At 47.6% G+C, this 17,639-nt stretch overlaps 1 protein-coding gene across 1 annotated transcript in view; it reads left to right on the top strand.

Moving 5' to 3' along the window:
- Positions 1–17,639, top strand: part of Ssadh (succinic semialdehyde dehydrogenase) — a 204,628-nt gene that overhangs the window by 56,395 nt on the left and 130,594 nt on the right. The window contains exon 4 of the mRNA XM_068345083.1: positions 1,782–1,952. Within this exon, the coding sequence (XP_068201184.1) occupies positions 1,782–1,952 (171 nt within the window). The remainder of the gene's footprint in view (positions 1–1,781; positions 1,953–17,639) is intronic.

Raw genomic sequence — 17,639 nt, 5'->3', positions numbered from 1 at the left:
GCTCAAGGTAGCCCTATCACTCCACCCTAAGGAGGAGTTGTAGGACAGGGGACAGATGGGTATAGACTAACCTAAGTATAGGCTAGGCTATACAAGAGATAGGTGGGGAGGGGAGAAGAGAAGAGTCTTCCATGGAAGGGGTTCTGTACCAGAGCGGCCACTAAGGAAGGGAGGACACTCCCTAACCTAAGGTAAGGCAGCCTGACTGAAACGGTGCATGGGTACAGTTTCAGCAAGGAACAGAATGACCCTTCCAAAACCTAACCTAGAGCAGGGATGAACGTCCTGAACTAGGAAGGATAGAAGACATATTGCTATCGCAGGACAGTCGTAGACTTAGTCCTAGCAATAGAGGAAAGACTAGCCGTTCCTCACTCTCAGGCGCAACCCTAAGGGGGGTTCATTCCCTTAGGGAGGACAGAGAGGCGATAACATACTCTGGTAAGAGCTTGATCCCCTTACGTGGTAAGGGGAGCAAGGCTACACAGAGGGAATGCCCAAGGGCAGGGGGATGAAGGAAGCATATAGGGGTCCTACATGTAGGTTAGGTTAGGAAGGCACACTAACTAACCTATCCCCTATATGGTCCCTGAAGGCGAAAACACTTGCATCACAGTTAATAGTATTGTAAAATAATGCCACTATCTTCATAAGTAAGCCTAGGATCACTGATAAGATCATGCATGAACACTAATATATAGGCGCTCTGGCCTGGGGGCTATAGTAGCCAACTGGTATGGGGCAATCGATGACCGGTAAAAAGCGTCAAAACACGATATAAAAGTTCCTAGCTATGAAGACTAAATAAACTAATGTTATCGATTAGTAAATAAGGCCGGAAGCGTTGTTGTGGCTAACTAAATAAGGCATGCAGAACAACAACGACGCCATAAAATGGCGGGTCCGGTAGAGGCACAGCTCTGCCACAAAACAACAATTATCTCGAAAAGTAATATTTACTTTACGGTCAGAGCTTAACTAAACAATACTGGAACCTTGTACTCAACTTTCCAGAAGAAGGCGAGGCCGAAGGTAGCGACATGATAAAGATGCAAGGCGATAAAGATAGCACAGGGAAAATCCGTCTAAGTAAGGCGAGCTACTGTACAAAGGATGAAGACGGACGTGACGTCATTTAAGCAATGGCGCCCGTTTGTTTACGTCTCGAGTACCAAAAGTAGCCACGGATGAGATTAGTTATGGAATGGCTCCCAGCTATTCTCCGCCTTTACACACCGAAGCATTAACTCTGTTCGGGGTGTAGATAGCTATGTGGCGCGTTAATACATGCGTCCCCTGTTGATATACGATGTCTTAAAAGGGAAACCTTTAGGATACTCGCTCCAGAAGTTAGAATTCTGTGATAACCTGTGGTTAAATTCTCTGGGAATATCTTAGTAGTTATTTACCCAAGGAAGCTACCAAAAAGGAACCTTCCATCAGGACGCCATGGCTTGAGCCCAAAAAATCTTTTTGTGATAGCAAGCATATTCAAGATCTCCAGGAATGCTATATCCTTCTGTCTTTGAGAAACCATCAGGCTAGCTTATTTCCTGTCAGGTGAGGATTCACAGGAACTAATGACCTTTTGTTATGGGTATTAACAACTGAATTCCAACTTTAGTGAAATTATACTCCTATTAAAGAACTCAGGTTTATATAGTTAGGAAAAATACAAATTACTTTAATAATTTATGATTTTTATGGCTTTGTTTCATGGAAATGTAATTTTTTCTTTTTCTAAGAATATATATATATATTTTTTTTTTTTTCAAATTTAGGAAAGGTCAATCCTGCTCAGGAAATGGTATAATTTGATGGAAGAAAATAAAGAAGATTTGGCATTAATTCTCACAGCTGAAGCAGGAAAACCTCTTGCTGAGTCCCGAGGTGAAATTGGTTATGGAAGCTCTTTTATAGAGTGGTTTGCAGAAGAAGGCAGAAGAATTTATGTAAGTTGACATTTATAAATCTAGTATGTACAGTACTTTAAGTGGTAGTAATATCTTTGGTGGGTAACCTTAACCTTGGTTTCCTAAAATTCTAGCAAGATGAGATAATGTAACTTTTTATTTTTATTGTTTGTAGGAACACAACTCCATTGATATTACATTATTAAATTTTTAGAGTAGTTTTCACAGTCTCCAATATTGTTTATGATGTTTTAAGATGAAAGTTAATAAAATTCCTTGTTCAGTACATTAGCCTAAATAGTTTGATTATGGATAAGGTTTATAGTATGTCCACGGGTGTAGCTAGGTGAGAATGGGCCCGTGGCATTTTCTTACAGTGGGCCCCCCTTTCCTCAAAAAAAAAAATATATATATATATAAATATATATATATATATATATATATATATATATATATATATATATATATATATATATATATATATATATATATATATATATATATATATATATGTTATGGGAAAGAGAGCAGAGAGATTAATTTGATATATCGTAGAACTGGTAGGCATAAGAAATTTAAATATAATATGCAGGCATTGAAATATAATTACTAATTGTTAATACATACATAGCTTAGAAAAAAAAACATCTAAATTATATTTGTTCCGTAACCGAAATACAAACCACGCTATTTACAAAGGGTTACCTTTTAGCGCAGCTGAAATGGCGAGCCATTAGAATTTAACGAGGGTGTATTACCCCCGCGCTAGTTAGCGGGGGGGTAGGGGAGTGGTAGCTAGCTACCCCTCCTCCCCCTCACACACAGGTGAATGCTCACTTTCACTTTTGGCTCGGACTGTGACAGACGTCTCTGTCTTGGTCCTCTCTTGGCAGCCATTGTTTGTTTTGTCTTTACTTAATCGCTTACTTTTCATTTACTCAATATATATGTAAACATGTTTTCATGTTTGTATATATACTTGAGTATAGATATAAGTAAGTTTCCTTTTCAGATTTGTGTGTGTAGTGTACGATATCTACGTGGAGTCCTCGGCAGTTAGGCCACCACGGCGTAATTTTATGGGTGGCAATCGAGTTTGACTTAAGTCTTTCTCTCTCTCTCTCTCTTGAGGTCGTTCACCCTTTTACTACGTGTTACTACGCCCTTGTAGCTTCCTTTCCGTGTGGGGGGGTTGCTACGCCGTACTTTTGTCTCAATTAGTTATGAATCTAATTGTAGTTGTTTTTTGTTTTTCAGCTTGTAGAACGATTCCTTTCAGGGTTTTCGTTCTTTCTTTAGTGTTCATTCATTTTTAAATTACATTTTTAAATATTAAACTTAGCCGGTGAATATATAATAGCTGACGTCTCCGACGGCTCGACAGATTCCCAAAAACTCGTGAGCGATCGCCATGAAGGTAGCGGGTGTGCCCACCAGCGCCGACTATCGGCCAGATACCGCATATACATGTAAACAGCTCCAGTTCTTCTCTGTCGGTTTCATCGACAAGTCGATTCCACTCGCTTTATGACCTCGAGTTTTCTACCGAATTGGTGAAGTACTTGGTTTTGGTTTTATTGCTTTCGCCATGTTGGATTATTCAATACTATCCTCAAAAGAAATGCTTTTGAAAGGAGAGTAAAAGTGTTTTGCCCTTGCTTTTTTATCTCTGTTTTTTTTCCATAGAGTAAAGATGGCCGACCCTTCCCTCAGTGTACGGAAGTGTGTTTTAGGCTTTTAGTAATTATTTTATCACGTTAAAAATTATTGTTGATAATTATAGATTTTCCTCTATATATTTTATATCTCACCCGCCTTTATTAGGCCTCTTCGATTAGCTTTCCATTTATACTAAACATCAAGATAAATTTTATGTTTTTGTTTATATGCGGCCTTTACCTCCGAGATGTAGGCGGTCCTAACTTGGAAACCGAAGTTAAACAACGTTGAGCCCATTCAACTTTTATTTTCGTTAAGTTTAAATCATTTGCTCTGTAAGAGTTATGAAATGAATATTTTTTAGAAAATATTTCAAGAAAGATATTCTTTGAATAGTCTTCGTGCTGTTTTTTTTTTCAAAGATGAACTAACGTTTGGTTTATTTATGCTATGCAGTTTGCGCTCTATCGTTACGATAGAGAAAGAGAGAATCACGGTTTCACTTTGCAGAAAGAGTAAATCGATTTTGACGTTTTGTTCATTCTTCTTTCAAACTGAAGTGTTTTAAATACTAATTTAAAGGAACTTGTTAATTTTCATTTTTTTAGTCCTTTCAGTTTTTTCCTTTGGTCAAATAACCTGTTTATTGACGAAGGGTGATTGGGCTTTTCTCTTGTATGTGACAAGAGAGAGAGAGAGAAAGAGACGGAGAGAGAGAGAGAGGAAGAGAGAACGTTCCGATCTTTATTCTCGTCCCAAGGGAGTTTAGGAGCGAGTAACGTTGTTCTCGATTCAGTTTACTCTCGTCCCAAGTCTCTGTACGGGGAGAAAGGATAAAACGTTTTTAGTTTTTATTCTCGTCCCAAGGCACTGTACGGTGAGAGATTGAAAACGTAGTCTTTAATGAACTAGTGTTTAGTCTCCTCCCAAGTCACTGATCCTTTTTAACTTTATATATTTCCGTTTTATTCGATATATATGTTTACTGATTTTTGCATGTACTAATGTGCTTACATTATACGACTCATTTCGCAATTATCATCTTTTGATGTAAGGGAGAATTGCGTGCTTCAGGTAGAAATCAGTTTTATTCATGCCTAATGTGAAATTATTGAAAAATACGATATCAGTGAAGTAAGTGCAAAAAACAGAAAATCGTAGTGATAAAGTGATAAGTGCGCAAAGTGTATTTAGTGTTGCGACCGAGGGTTCGTCTGTTCGTGCTTGTCGTTCACCTAGTCCGAGACCTCTTTCAGGCTCCCCTGCACCAGGGAGAAGTAATGTCGTAGGACTTAAGGGGACGAGAGGCTTTAACCAACGAACAGACGTTTCCTCTGTGGTATCGGGCGTGTCTCGCAAGAGCGCCCCTACCATAAGACGAGCGAGGCTGTTTTCTCCTCGTCATCCGAAGGCTTCTCGCAAAAGAAACCTTGGAGCAAAGTTTCTAGATCCTTAAAGCGGAAGTCAGTCCCTTCAGGACATGTCCAGCGTCCTGGCTGTAGCCATGGGGACAGCTCTGACCCTTTGCAGTCGTCGGAAGACGGTTCGCCTATTAAACGCAAGCGTAACACGGGGTCCGAGGGTCGCGGTAAAGGCAATGTTTTGCCAACACAGACGTTACCGTCGTCTCGGCCCGTTCCGACTCCCGTTGATCCTAATTGGGTTGTCCTGCAGGACATGCAGACTAAGCTTGCCTCCCTTATGGAGAAGTATGACGTTGAGCAGGTTCACGATGAACCTTCGCTTTCGAGTCGCCGTTACGCTAAACGAGACTCTGGCCGTCAGCCGCCCAAACGAGCATTTACTCGTCCTTTTGACGTTATGAAACGTGATGTCGGTAGTTTGTCACGTCAGTCACGTGACTTGGATCCTCACTCGCTGCAGTCCCGTGTTGACTTTCAGCCGCTGCCGCAGCCTCGTCTTGACGTTCAGCCGCTGCCGCAGTCTCGTGTTGACGTTCAGGACGTTCGCCAACCAGCTCAGTTGCCTTGTTTTGACGTTGAGCGTCAAGCACCGCAGTCAAGGGTTGTTTTGACTGCTCAGTCTAGGCAGTCAAGGCAGTCTCGACTTGACGTCGAGCGTCCATCAACTCCTGTTGTTGTTGCTGGTCAGTCCTTTCAGCAGCGACATGACGTCGCTTCCTTGACTGCTACTGCTGCTCCTTTGCGTGTGGACTTTGCTTGTCAAGCATTGCCACCGCGGCAGGTCTCTCCTTTTCATGAGACTCGGCAATTGTCGGACGAGGTTCCTTCAGATGAGGAAGTTGCTGATCCTCCTCCTACTGATATTCCTTTGGGGACTTTGTCAGACGGAGAGGAGCCTAAACTGCTCAGCCCTCTATGGACTTTAAAAAAAAAATCATGCTGATTTTTAAGGATCTCTGTCCGGACCATTTTGTAACTGCTGCTCCTCGTTCGCCTTCGTCAGAGTTTACACTAGGCCTAGCTACTTCGAAGTCGTTGTTGTCTAAGCTAGTGCTCTCTCGCTCTTCTAAGAGAGCTTTACGTTTGCTAGGCGACTGGTTGATCACCAGGAGGCGTTTGGGGGAGACAGCCTTTGCTTTCCCTCCTTTTAAACTGGCTTATAGAGCGAGCGTCTGGTATGACACGGGAGAAGTTCTCGGCTTGGGAGTTCCTGCCTCTGCCCAGGGAGACTTCTCAAGCCTCATAGACTCTCCCCGTCGCCTGGCCATGAGACGCTCCAAGATTTTATGGTCGGCTTCAGAGCTAGACCATCTCCTGTTAGGAGTTTTTTTTTTTTTCGAGCGTTTGAAGTTTTGCTGTACAATTATGTCATGCATGAACAAGGCTATCAGGGATGGCTCCAATGATCTGGCAGCCACATTCTCTGCAGGAACAAGGCTATCAGGGATGGCTCCAATGATCTGGCAGCCACGTTCACTGCAGGAGTACTTAAGATGTAAGTGCGCTCAATGTGTTCATTGTCAAGACAAACTTCACGATGAAGACTACCAAATCTGTCTTGGCAGCATTAAGGGAAGGCGACTGGATGGTCTCTCTCGACCTTCAGGATGCATACTTCCACATCCCGATTCATCCAAACTTTCAACTACATCTGAGGTTTGTGGACGGGAAAGTAATGTACCAATGTCAAGCACTGTACTCCGACCTCATTCCTGCTCCTCTTGTTTTTACAAGGCCCTGGCAAAATGTAGCAAGCTTTCTACATTTTTTGAGGATTCAGAGCCTCCCTTTATTTTGACGACTGGCTAATCAGGGCGTCGTCATTATATTGCTGTCTGGAGAGCCTCTAATGGACATTAGACCTAACCAAGGAGCTAGGTCTCATAGTGAACGTAGAGAAGTCGTAACTTACAGTACCCCATCCCAGACTATTCTTTATTTGGGAATGGAGAGACAGTGTCTGATTTTTCGGGCCTTTTCGTCTCCCGCAAGAATGGAACAAGCTCTGTTAAAAGTCCTTCACTTGCAAGAGAAAAACAGTTGCTCTGTAAGAGTTTGAGCTAGCCTCGTGGGAACTCTTTCATCGCTGGAGCAGTTTATCTCTCTGGGGAGACTCATCCTATGCCCTTTCCAATTTCACCTAAACCATTGGAACAAGGAGAAGGGCTTAGTGAGTATCTCTTTCCCAATCTCCAACTCAGTCTAGACATGTCTGACTTGGTGGGACAGCAACATCAGACTTCGAGAAGGTCTTTCTCTTGCGATCAAGAACCCAAACCATGTGTTGTTTTCAGATTATTATTATTATTATTATTACTTACTAAGCTACAACCCTAGTTGGAAAAGCAGTATGCTATAAGCCCAGGGGCTCCAACAGGGAAAATAGCTCAGTGCGGAAAGGAAAAAAGGAAAATAAAATATTCTAAGAAGAGTAACAACAATAAATATCTCCTATATAAACTATAAAAACTTTAACAAAACAAGAGGAAGAGAAATAAGATAGAGTGTGCTCGAGTGTACCCTCAAGCAAGAGAACTCTAACCCAAGACAGTGAAAGGCCATGGTACAGAGGCTATGGGACTACCCAAGACTAGAGAACAGTGGTTTGATTTTGGAGTGTCCTTCTCCTAGAAGAGCTGCTTACCATAGCTAAAGAGTCTCTTCTACCCTTAACAAGAGGAAAGAGGCACTGAACAATTACAGCGCAGTAACCCCTTGGGTGATGAAGAATTATTTGGTAATCTGTGTTGTCAGGTGTATGAGGATAGAGGAGAATATGTAAAGAATATGCCAGACTATTCAGTGTATGTAGGCAAAGGGAAATGAACCGTAACCAGAGAGGAGGATCCAATGTAGTACTGTCTGGCCAGTCAAAAGACCCCATAACTCTCTAGCGGTAGTATCTCAACGGGTGGCTGGTGCCCTGGCCAACCTACTACCTACCATCGGATTTGGGTTAGGGAGCTCCACTGGACAGTCTGGAAGGCTCGGGTCTTTGATCCACAGATCAGAAGGAACTCCATTTTCTCCTTTGGCGAGATTTGTGCAAGGAAAATGAATGTCTTGGCGGACGGCCTCAGCAGAAGAGGACAAGTCATCTCCATGGAGTGGACGTTGCATAAGACTGTGTGCGAGAAGCTATGGATGACATGGGGTCAACCCACCATAGATCTTTTTGCGGCTCTCTCTGACAAAGAGGCTCTCGACTTACTGCTTTCCAGTTCCAGATCCAGAGGCAGCCCACATAGACGCTTTCCTGCTGGACTGGTCTCACCTGGACGTTTATGCCTTTCCACCTTTCAAGATCCTAGACAAGGTGCTGCAGAAGTTCACCTCTCACGAAGGGACCAGGTTGACATTGGTTGCTCCACTCTGGCCCACAAGAGAGTGGTTCACAGAGGTACTTCAATGGCTGGTAGACGTTCCAAGGAGTCTACCTTTAAGGATGGATCTCTTACGGCAGCCCCACGTAAGGGATCTTCATCAAAGCCTCCCCGCGCTTCGTCTGACTGCCTTCAGACTATCGAAAGACTCTCAAGAGCTCGAGGATTTTCGAAGGAGGCAGCCAGAGTGATTGCGAGAGCTAGGAGAGCTTCTACCATCAAAGTATACCAGTCGAAGTGGGAAGTCTTTAGAGACTGGTGCAAGTCATCATCTACTTCCTCTTCCAGTACCTCTGTAGCCAAAATCGCAGACTTTCTCCTACATCTGAGAGATGTTCGCTCCCTCTCAGCGCCCACTATTAAGGGCTACAGGAGCATGTTGGCGTCTGTATTCAGACATAGAGGCTTAGATCTTTCCAATAATAAAGATCTCCAAGATCTCCTTAAGTCTTTCGAGACCTCTAAGGAGCGTCGTATGGCAACTCCTGGATGGAACTTAGACGTGGTCCTAAGGTTCCTAATGTCCGACAGGTTTGAGCCATTACATTCAGCCTCCCTGAAGGATCTCACCCTCAAGATGCTTTTCTTAGTGTGCTTGGCTTCGGCTAAAAGGGTCAGTGAGATCCATGCCTTTAGTAGGAACATCGGCTTTTCCACAGATAAAGCCACATGTTCACTTCAGCTTGGTTTCTTGACCAAAAAATGAACTGCCTTCTCGTCATTGGCCTAAGTCATTTGATATACCTTGCCTATCAGAGATCGAAGGCAACGAGCTTGAAAGAGTACTGTGTCCAGTTAGAGCTCTTAAGTTTTTTTTTTTAGCTCGTACCAAATCCTTACGAGGTGGATCTGAGGCCTTGTGGTGCTCAGTTAAGAAGCCATCATTGCCTATGTCTAAAAATGCTTTGTCGTATTTTATTAGATTTTTAATCCGAGAGGCTCATTCTCACTTGAGTGAAAAAGACCGTTGCTTGCTTAAGGTTAAGACGCACGAAGTAAGAGCTATAGCAACTTCCGTGGCCTTTAAGCAAAACAGATCTCTGCGAAGTATTATGGACGCGACCTTTTGGAGAAGCAAGTCGGTATTCGCGTCATTTTACTTAAAAGATGTCCAGACTCTTTATGAGGACTGCTACACACTGGGTCCATTCGTTGCAGCGAGTGCAGTAGTGGGTTAGGGTTCTACCACTACATTCCCTTAATTCCAATATCCTTTTAATCTTCTCTTGAAATTGGGTTGTACGGAAGGCTAAGAAGCCTTTCGCATCCTTTTTGATTTGGCGGGTGGTCAAATGTCATTTCTTGAGAGCGCCCAGATTAAGGGTTTTGATGAGGTCCTGTTGTATGGGTTGTCGCCCTGGATACTTCAGCTCCTGGGAGTCTTTCAGCATCCTGAGAGGATGGCTGGGCTTCGTGAGGAAAGCGGACTAACAAGGCAGAGTAATCGTCAGAGTCAGCTTCCTTACCAGGTACCTATATTTATTTGGGTTTTGTTATGATATAACTGTCAAAAACTCTAAGCATATACGCCGTAAACTGTATTAATACTGGTCTCTACCCACCACCATGGGTGTGAATCAGCTATTATATATTCACCGGCTAAGTTTAATATTTAAAAATGATATTTTGATTATAAAATAAATTTTTGAATATACTTACCCGGTGAATATATAAATTAAAGGCCCCCCCTTCCTCCCCGATGGAGACCCAGCGGAATGAGAAGAACTGGAGCTGTTTACATGTATATGCGGTATCTGGCCGATAGTCGGCGCTGGTGGGCACACCCGCTACCTTCATGGCGATCGCTCGCGAGTTTTTGGGAATCTGTCGAGCCGTCGGTGACGTCAGCTATTATATATTCACCGGGTAAGTATATTCAAAAATTTATTTTATAATCAAAATATCATAATTACATAGTTACATAATTATAATTGTTATAATTCTGTTTTGGTTACAGCTCTCCTTCCGTGAGTGTAAGTGGTTGTGAGGGCACGTGCCTGTTGTGTAATTCTTGTTTCCTTTCCCTCGGGATTCCTCTTCGGAGCCTTCCCGGGGGAATGAATGTGTACTAATATTATTTTTTTTTTTTTTTTTTTTTACAGTTACCGATCTAGTTCGTTTCTGTAATATGGCAATGGTGTGAGCTGTCTGGTTGAGTCCTGGGGATTCGGCTGTTGCTGCCTCCCCCCTTGTATTTTCGTCAGGGGCGTGTCTCCTACTGAAAGTACTCCCGTGACGACGGACAGCTCTCCAGTTCATTTTAGAACTCTCAGGAGGCTTGCCTCCTTGGGCGGGTAACTTTCCTTCCGAGGGAAGTTTTTCCTGTCCAGGCTTGAGTTGTTCCCCTTTTGGGGGGTTCTTCTCTTGCCTTTTTTTCGTGCGACTATGCTCTTGGTGCTGAGCGGTCGCACCTGCAGTTTCGCTCAAGGGGCTGGGCAACTGCAGGAGCTCCTCTTCGGAGGATTGCTCCTTTTAGGTCACTGGCTGACCAGTCTCTTCTACGAAGTGTTTCTCTTTCGTTCGCGAGAGAGTACACTCATAGAGACTCCTCTTCGGAGGTTTCTTCTGTTGCTGTTGGCCTCCCTCGCCGTAAGGCCCACCGTCCGCCTTGTCGTAAGGGCCTCTCATCTCCCTATAAGGGTGCTTGAGGCGCCTTTTTGGATCTCCGTTTGCAGCCTACAACTCCTTTCTCGATCTTCTGCCTTGGTGCAGATGGACAGCAGTCTGATCTCGTCTTCCGACGGGCAACGGTCTTCCCGACGGACAACGGTCTTCCCGACAGACAGCGGTCTTCCGACGGACATCAGTCTCCCGGCGGACAACGATCCCTTCGGGGCAAAGGGTTGCCCCCACGGGGGTTCTTCCCTTGCGTGTCAGGGTTTCCTTGCGCGCCCTTCTGCTGTGTTCTCTACTGCTCCTGCTCAGTGTTAGCGCACAGGCGCTCTTCTGCTCATCAGCACTCTCCTGTTCGTCAGCGCTTTCAAGATGATCATCCCTGCTGTTCCTGTTGGTTCCTGTTACGCGCCCTGTGCGCCCACGTTCGCCCTCGCGATCTAGAACTTCGGTTCAGGTCGGGGTCAAGGACTCTTCTTCTATGCGCAGGCTTCCACGCTTAGCCTTCTGCTCGTCAGCGATCATCAGCTCGCCAGCGATCACCTGTCTCTCGGCGATCTCCGGATCGCCCGCGTGTGTTACAGCCAGCACGCCAACGCTTCTCCAACACTTCTGAAGGAACATGGTTCGCCAGCTACTAACTCAACTGCGCATGCTGATCGCCATCGCGCGACCCTCGACTGCGGATGCTGATCGCCATCGCGCGACCCTCAACTGCGGATGCTGATCGCCATCGCGCGACCCTCAACTTCGGATGCTGATCGCCATCGCGCGACCCTCAACTGCGGATGCTGATCGCCATCGCACGACCCTCAACTGCAGATGCTGATCGCCATCGCGCAACCCTCAACTGCGGATGCTGATCGCCATCGCGCGACTGCACACCTGCGGATGCTGATCACCATCGCGCGACCCTGCGCATGCTGATCACCATCGCGCGACCCTCAACTAGGGATGCTGTTCGCCATCGCGCGATTGCCCACCTGCAGATGCTGCTCGCCATCGCGCGACCGCCCACCTGCGCATGCTGATCGCCATCGCGCGACCCTGGCATGCTGATCACCATCGCGCGACCCTGCGCATACTGATCACCATCGCGCGACCCGGCGCATGCTGATCACCATCGCGCGATCGCCCTCCTGCACATGCTGCTCGCGATCGCTCACCTTCGCATACTGCTCGCCAATGCACGATCGCTCACCTGCGCATGCTGCTCGACCATCGCGTCGGCATAACACAACGCGCCATCGCCAACCTGCGCGTTAGCGCTCACCAGCTCACCACCGATCGCTTGTTGATCCATATCGCCAGCAGTCTTCCTCGCCCACGCGGCAGCGCGTTTCCTCGCCATCGCGCTAACTCTTGCGTTCCCCGCCTCGGACTCGCTCTCATCCACCTGCCCACCCTCACGGCCGCTCGCCTGCGCGCCCGCGCGACCGCTCGCCCGCGCGCCCGCGCGACCGCTTGCCTGTGCGCCCGCGCGACCATTCGCCTGCGCGCCCACACGCCCACGTGCCTGCACGTCTACGCTCATGCGCGTCCGCGCCCATGCTCTCCAATGTTCGCCCACGCGCGAACCAACGGTTTTTCCATCGCGCGGACGGATGGTGTTCCGTCGCGCGAACCTACAGTGTTTCTTCGCACAAACGTCGGCTTATTTCTTGCAGTATCCATTGCTCGTCTATGGGTTATCGCTCGCCGACCACCAGCTCTCGCCCTTCCTACCACGCTCGCCCTCCTTCTGCGCTCCTTCGCTCACCTTCGTTTGCGTTACCGCGCATGGGCGCTTCCACGTTCGCCCACGCAAAAATCTTTGAATTACCGTCGTGCGAGCTCCAGGGTGATTGCGACCACGATTCCCAATGGGGTTTTCGCAGCATGGCCAGCCTGGCGAATTCTTCTGGAGCATATTTCCAGAACACGGCCTCACCCCGTAAACGCAGAGCATGGCACTTGCAAGAATAGGAGAAACTTAAGGGAGATCTGAGCAACACTCCTCTTTCCTGAACCTGGGTTAGCCCTTCCCCGTCATTCCCTGGAAGGATTTTTGGCGGGGGGGCTTTCCGTTCGAGATTTCTCCATCGGACAAGGGGTGACTGCTTACCCCTTCCTCTGGGAGCTTACCAGGTTCTTTCCCTCCTCGGTTACGGCCCGAGGTTTGGTTCAAGGAAGGTACAGGAAGATCAGGGGTACTTTCCTCCTCTTGAGCTCAGGCACCTTGGCCTTTCGTCGTTAAGTATCTAACTTGCGGACAAGCTCGATGTTGTACCATCTTGACGTGCTGACTGAGGGCTTCCTTCGGGTGTCTCATCTGTGGAGGTCGACGACCTCAGACACCCTTCCATCCTTGAGAAGAGTTTGTTTGTGCCCAAGGACAGAGACTTAGACAGCTGCTGTGCGGAGGAAATCAACTTCCGGTTTCACTCCTCCAAGGCGCTTTCTTCCAGACTCTGCAGTGCTCCAGCGCCCTTTTCTTTCAACCACGTCGGCCTAAGTTATCGGCTACGACAACTGGGACGAGGTGTCCAATTGCAGTTTCCTCCTGTCAGGAACAGATGGCACGGGAGACTCCCCCGGGGGGGCATAGTCCTAAAAGGAGTTCACGAACTCTAGGATTGCAGGTTTTTCGCTGGGAGGATGCTTAAGGTTACTCATCCGAATGACAGCTTCCCGATGCCCATTCCCGCACAATCTCTGTGATCAGCCAAGGATATCGCGCCTGCCGTCTCTGTCAGCGAATTCAGTGTCTCTGAACCTCTATGCCATAGCGTCAGCAGAGTTGCCCGGTTGGGCAGAATGATCCATACCTTAGGCGAAGGTCTTCCTTAGGATCATCGACGGCTTCACCCCCGGCCCCCTCAGTCGATCCTTTCTTGTAAGGAAGGATCTGAGAGGGGATGTCCGTAGTCGACCTCTCAGCCCTGATCAAGTTTGTCGAACAAACTTCGGCCAGCGTAGACCAGCAGAATCGATCAGACTGGTAACGAGGCGACAGGACTCCTTAAACCCTGGATCGGAAGGACGGGTACTTTCAGTTTCCATTCCATCCATCTTCCAGGGTGCTCGTCGAATTCAGCCTAGACTGCAAGTATTCCTGCTTATGATGCAGTGTGGCTATCCCGTCGTGGCATAGCAGGTTTGTGTCCCCAGAGAACTCTCCCTGCCTTCCTCTTGGCCGCTCAGGTGCAGGCTTCCGCCTCCTCTGCTGTTTGGAGGGCTGGTCAACTCCGGTAGGCTCGGGTTCAACCTTCTTCAGCGCCGGGACAAGCTTCCGGATGCTTACCATGAGTGTGGGCTCATGGTATTTTGCTTGGAGCCTTCTCTTCCTCTGCCTCAACATCTGGAGTATCTGGCCATGATATTGAGTCAACGGCCTTACCACGTTGGAAACCCCGCTTCTCGTCCGTCCAGCGAGGTTAAGCAACGTCGGTACTTGGATGGGTGACCACCTGGGTACGCCAGATTCTGTCACCACATCCTCCGAGCCTTCCTTTCGGTTGACTGTGGCAAGACTGAGGAGAGTCGCAGTACCTGTTCTCAGTCAAGCAGAGCTTTCAGCCCTACCTTGGAACGTTTCCTAGTTCTCCTTTCCTCATTGACCCGTCTATAGTCCGAACGGTCGCCTCAGGATAAGTTCCATGTGGGGCGATCCAAGTTCCGGTGGCTTCAGGCAATGTTTAACCGGACTTCCTGGCCCCTATGGGACCAGCGGAACTATTAGACCTGCAATGGGTGTTGACCTATGGAGCCTCTTGATGGTAGTGGATATTCTCGTCCTTTCCCCACATTCTTGATGCGGTTCTCGGACTCGTCAAAGGAAAGGGGGGGGGCATGTTCCGGTCCAGGCCTATGGTCAAGACCTGAAGGATACCTCTCCATCATTCAGGCAGACTTAGGGGCCTTAGTCTGGCCCCTCTACAGATCCTACAGCTCCTGCCGAGTCGCCCCGTGCGCGTCGACTTCATGATTCTGGCATATTCTAACCAGCAGGGGATGCATTTTCACACCTTCACATCTTGCAGTAGAGATACCGGGATGATTGAGATTCTCTCAATACCACCATTGGCTCTCTCATTCCAGGCAGGGGAATGTTCTCTCAGACTATCCGAGCAGAGCCTCGTAGAGAGAGTGTACCTGGGGGTCTTTGACCTTGGGTAACCAGCAAGTACTGGTCTGGGGGACCTGATCGCGACAGCTTGGAACCTCAAGCTTCCGCTATTCTTCCCCCCAGTCTCAGACCCCGAGACTCTGGCAAGATGCATTCCGGTGATGGTGGGACAACTTCGACGCCTGCGTCTTCCCTCCTTTTTGTCTGTGGACAATGGGTCTCAACAAGACCAGGTTGTCTGTCAACCTTTCAATGGGAGAGCTCCACTGGGACTATGCGCAGAACGGTTTCTGGACCCTCTGCTTCCCCTGACGGAACTCCCGGGAGAGCTTCTCCCACGGCACAGACTACTCAAGCAACCACACTGCGACATCTCTCCCGAACCGGGGCGTCGCTTCGGCTTCATGCCTGGAGACACTACGCCTCCTCCTCAAGAAGAGACAACCCGCTACAGTCGCGGTACGGAGGTCGCGTCATCTGCGATAGTCATCCACAGGGGTCTCCCAGGCAAAGTGAAGAGTCTAAGGTGGTTGGTGCCGGGGGAGATATACCTCTTCCCTTGAGGCCTCTTCTCCAGCAATAACGGTCTTATTGCCTTTCGGCGGGAGGAAACTCCTTTCCGCTCTCGGCAATGAAGCCTGTCGCTCAGCCTTTCCCTGACCTTCAGGCTTAAAGGAATAACTTTTTCCTGCCCGCTGGATCTATCCTCGCTCATGCGAAGCTACGATCGTCCCTGCCCTAGTCGGAGGAAGACCTCCAACTTGGAGCATGGCTCGGACTTTTAGTCCTTTAAGAGATCTTCTCAAGACCCTTTACGACAGCCCTCGGATTGTATTCCGCCTTGGGTCTCCTGCTCACTCTGGCCACGGCCAGTGTGTAAGCAATCTTCTTGGTCTCTTATGACTCCCCCCTTTCTAAGGAAGAGGGGAAGGCAACATTCAGGCTCGCTCCTGAGTTGTTGGCTAGACTCAGAATCTGGGGGTCCCTGCCCTTCGGTCCGATTCATTCAAGATTTCGAGTCTCCATTCTTTATCTGATGTCCCAAGACCTTCTCTTTCTTGCCAGTAAAGGAATCGAGAGGTTAGCGCTGGGAACAGCTGCAGTTTGTCCTCAGTTGCAGCCGATTTGGGAGCACAAGGGGGACACGGGGGAGAGTCACCAGTATACCTCTTCAGCCCGGACTCAAGGACATTCATCTCGACCTGTCTCCAGACCCTCCCCCGTCACGTCGCCCTACAGCACGATGTTGGATACATCGCAACGTCCCTCGCCTTCGAGTAATACTACTCTGTGACGCAGGTGCTACAAGTTGGAGTCTGGAAGCGTCTAATGACCTTCGCAGCCCGCTTCCTGCAGGGCGTGACCCACAGGAGTCTCGATACGTTTTCTATCGCTCTGTGGTGGCTACACAACAGCTGGTCTAACCTCAGGCTCCTTTTTGGACAGGTAGCAGAAGGTTGAGGGCATTGTTATCAGGTTTTAGTCTGCATGAACGAAAGAAGTATGTCTGGCCCTTACTTCTTTCTTCATCATCCCCTCTACGGGGAAGCAGCATCCTGGTCTCTGCATAGCTGACCTCGAACCTCTGCAGGTAAACCATGCTTCCTTGTGTTCCGAGTATTGAGTCAATACTGTCGCGTCCCCCATACCCTGACGAGGTGGTATTGGGAACGTCCTAACCCAGAGTTCCTTCTGGAACTCCAGGTCAACTGCCTAGGATGGGTCACACTTCTTCCTTCACACACAAGCTTACGTAGGCCAGAACCATGTGGTTCCTTGCGGAGCAAGGAACTTGTGAGGTGCAGGGACTCCTTTTCTCGAGTGCGACTCACTCGGATTCTGAGTCCCCGGGTAAAGCCAAAGCCAGTATGGCTGGGGACTTTCCACCCTACCTAAGGGGTAAGTCACCCTTTGTAAATAGCGTGGTTTGTATTTCGGTTACGGAACAAATGACAAATTCGAAGATAATTTGTATTTTTCCTAACCATACAAACCTTAGCTATTTACACATATTTGCCCGCCAGCCCTGTCCCCCAAGACAAGTCCTACCTCTAAGTGAAAGTGAGCATTCACCTGTGTGTGAGGGGGAGGAGGGGTAGCTAGCTACCACTCCCCTACCCCCCCGCTAACTAGCGCGGGGGTAATACACCCTCGTTAAATTCTAATGGCTCGCCATTTCAGCTGCGCTAAAAGGTAACCCTTTGTAAATAGCTAAGGTTTGTATGGTTAGGAAAAATACAAATTATCTTCGAATTTGTCATATTTTCAATAATGAATCTGATGAATACCCTCATGTAGGCCTATGCGGCCATTGCATTATTACATAATTACGATACCTATAAAATGAAAATAAACACAACTTGGTCCAAAACATTTATACCATCATTAAATAAACAAATATACCTTATACTTTCTACAATTCTTTCTTCCTTGCTTTCATCTCTGCAAATCTGTCAATGACTTTACTCAAGTTCAATTTACGCGCAGTTCCTTGTTCAATTGATAGAAGAGCTAGTCCTTCTAATCTTTCCTGTGCCAT

This window comes from Palaemon carinicauda, chromosome 21 (assembly GCF_036898095.1).
Source record: "Palaemon carinicauda isolate YSFRI2023 chromosome 21, ASM3689809v2, whole genome shotgun sequence".
Taxonomy (NCBI): Eukaryota; Metazoa; Arthropoda; class Malacostraca; order Decapoda; family Palaemonidae; genus Palaemon; species Palaemon carinicauda.
The sequence above is the reverse complement of the archived record's forward strand: the minus strand, read 5'-3'. Positions and strand labels throughout refer to the sequence as shown.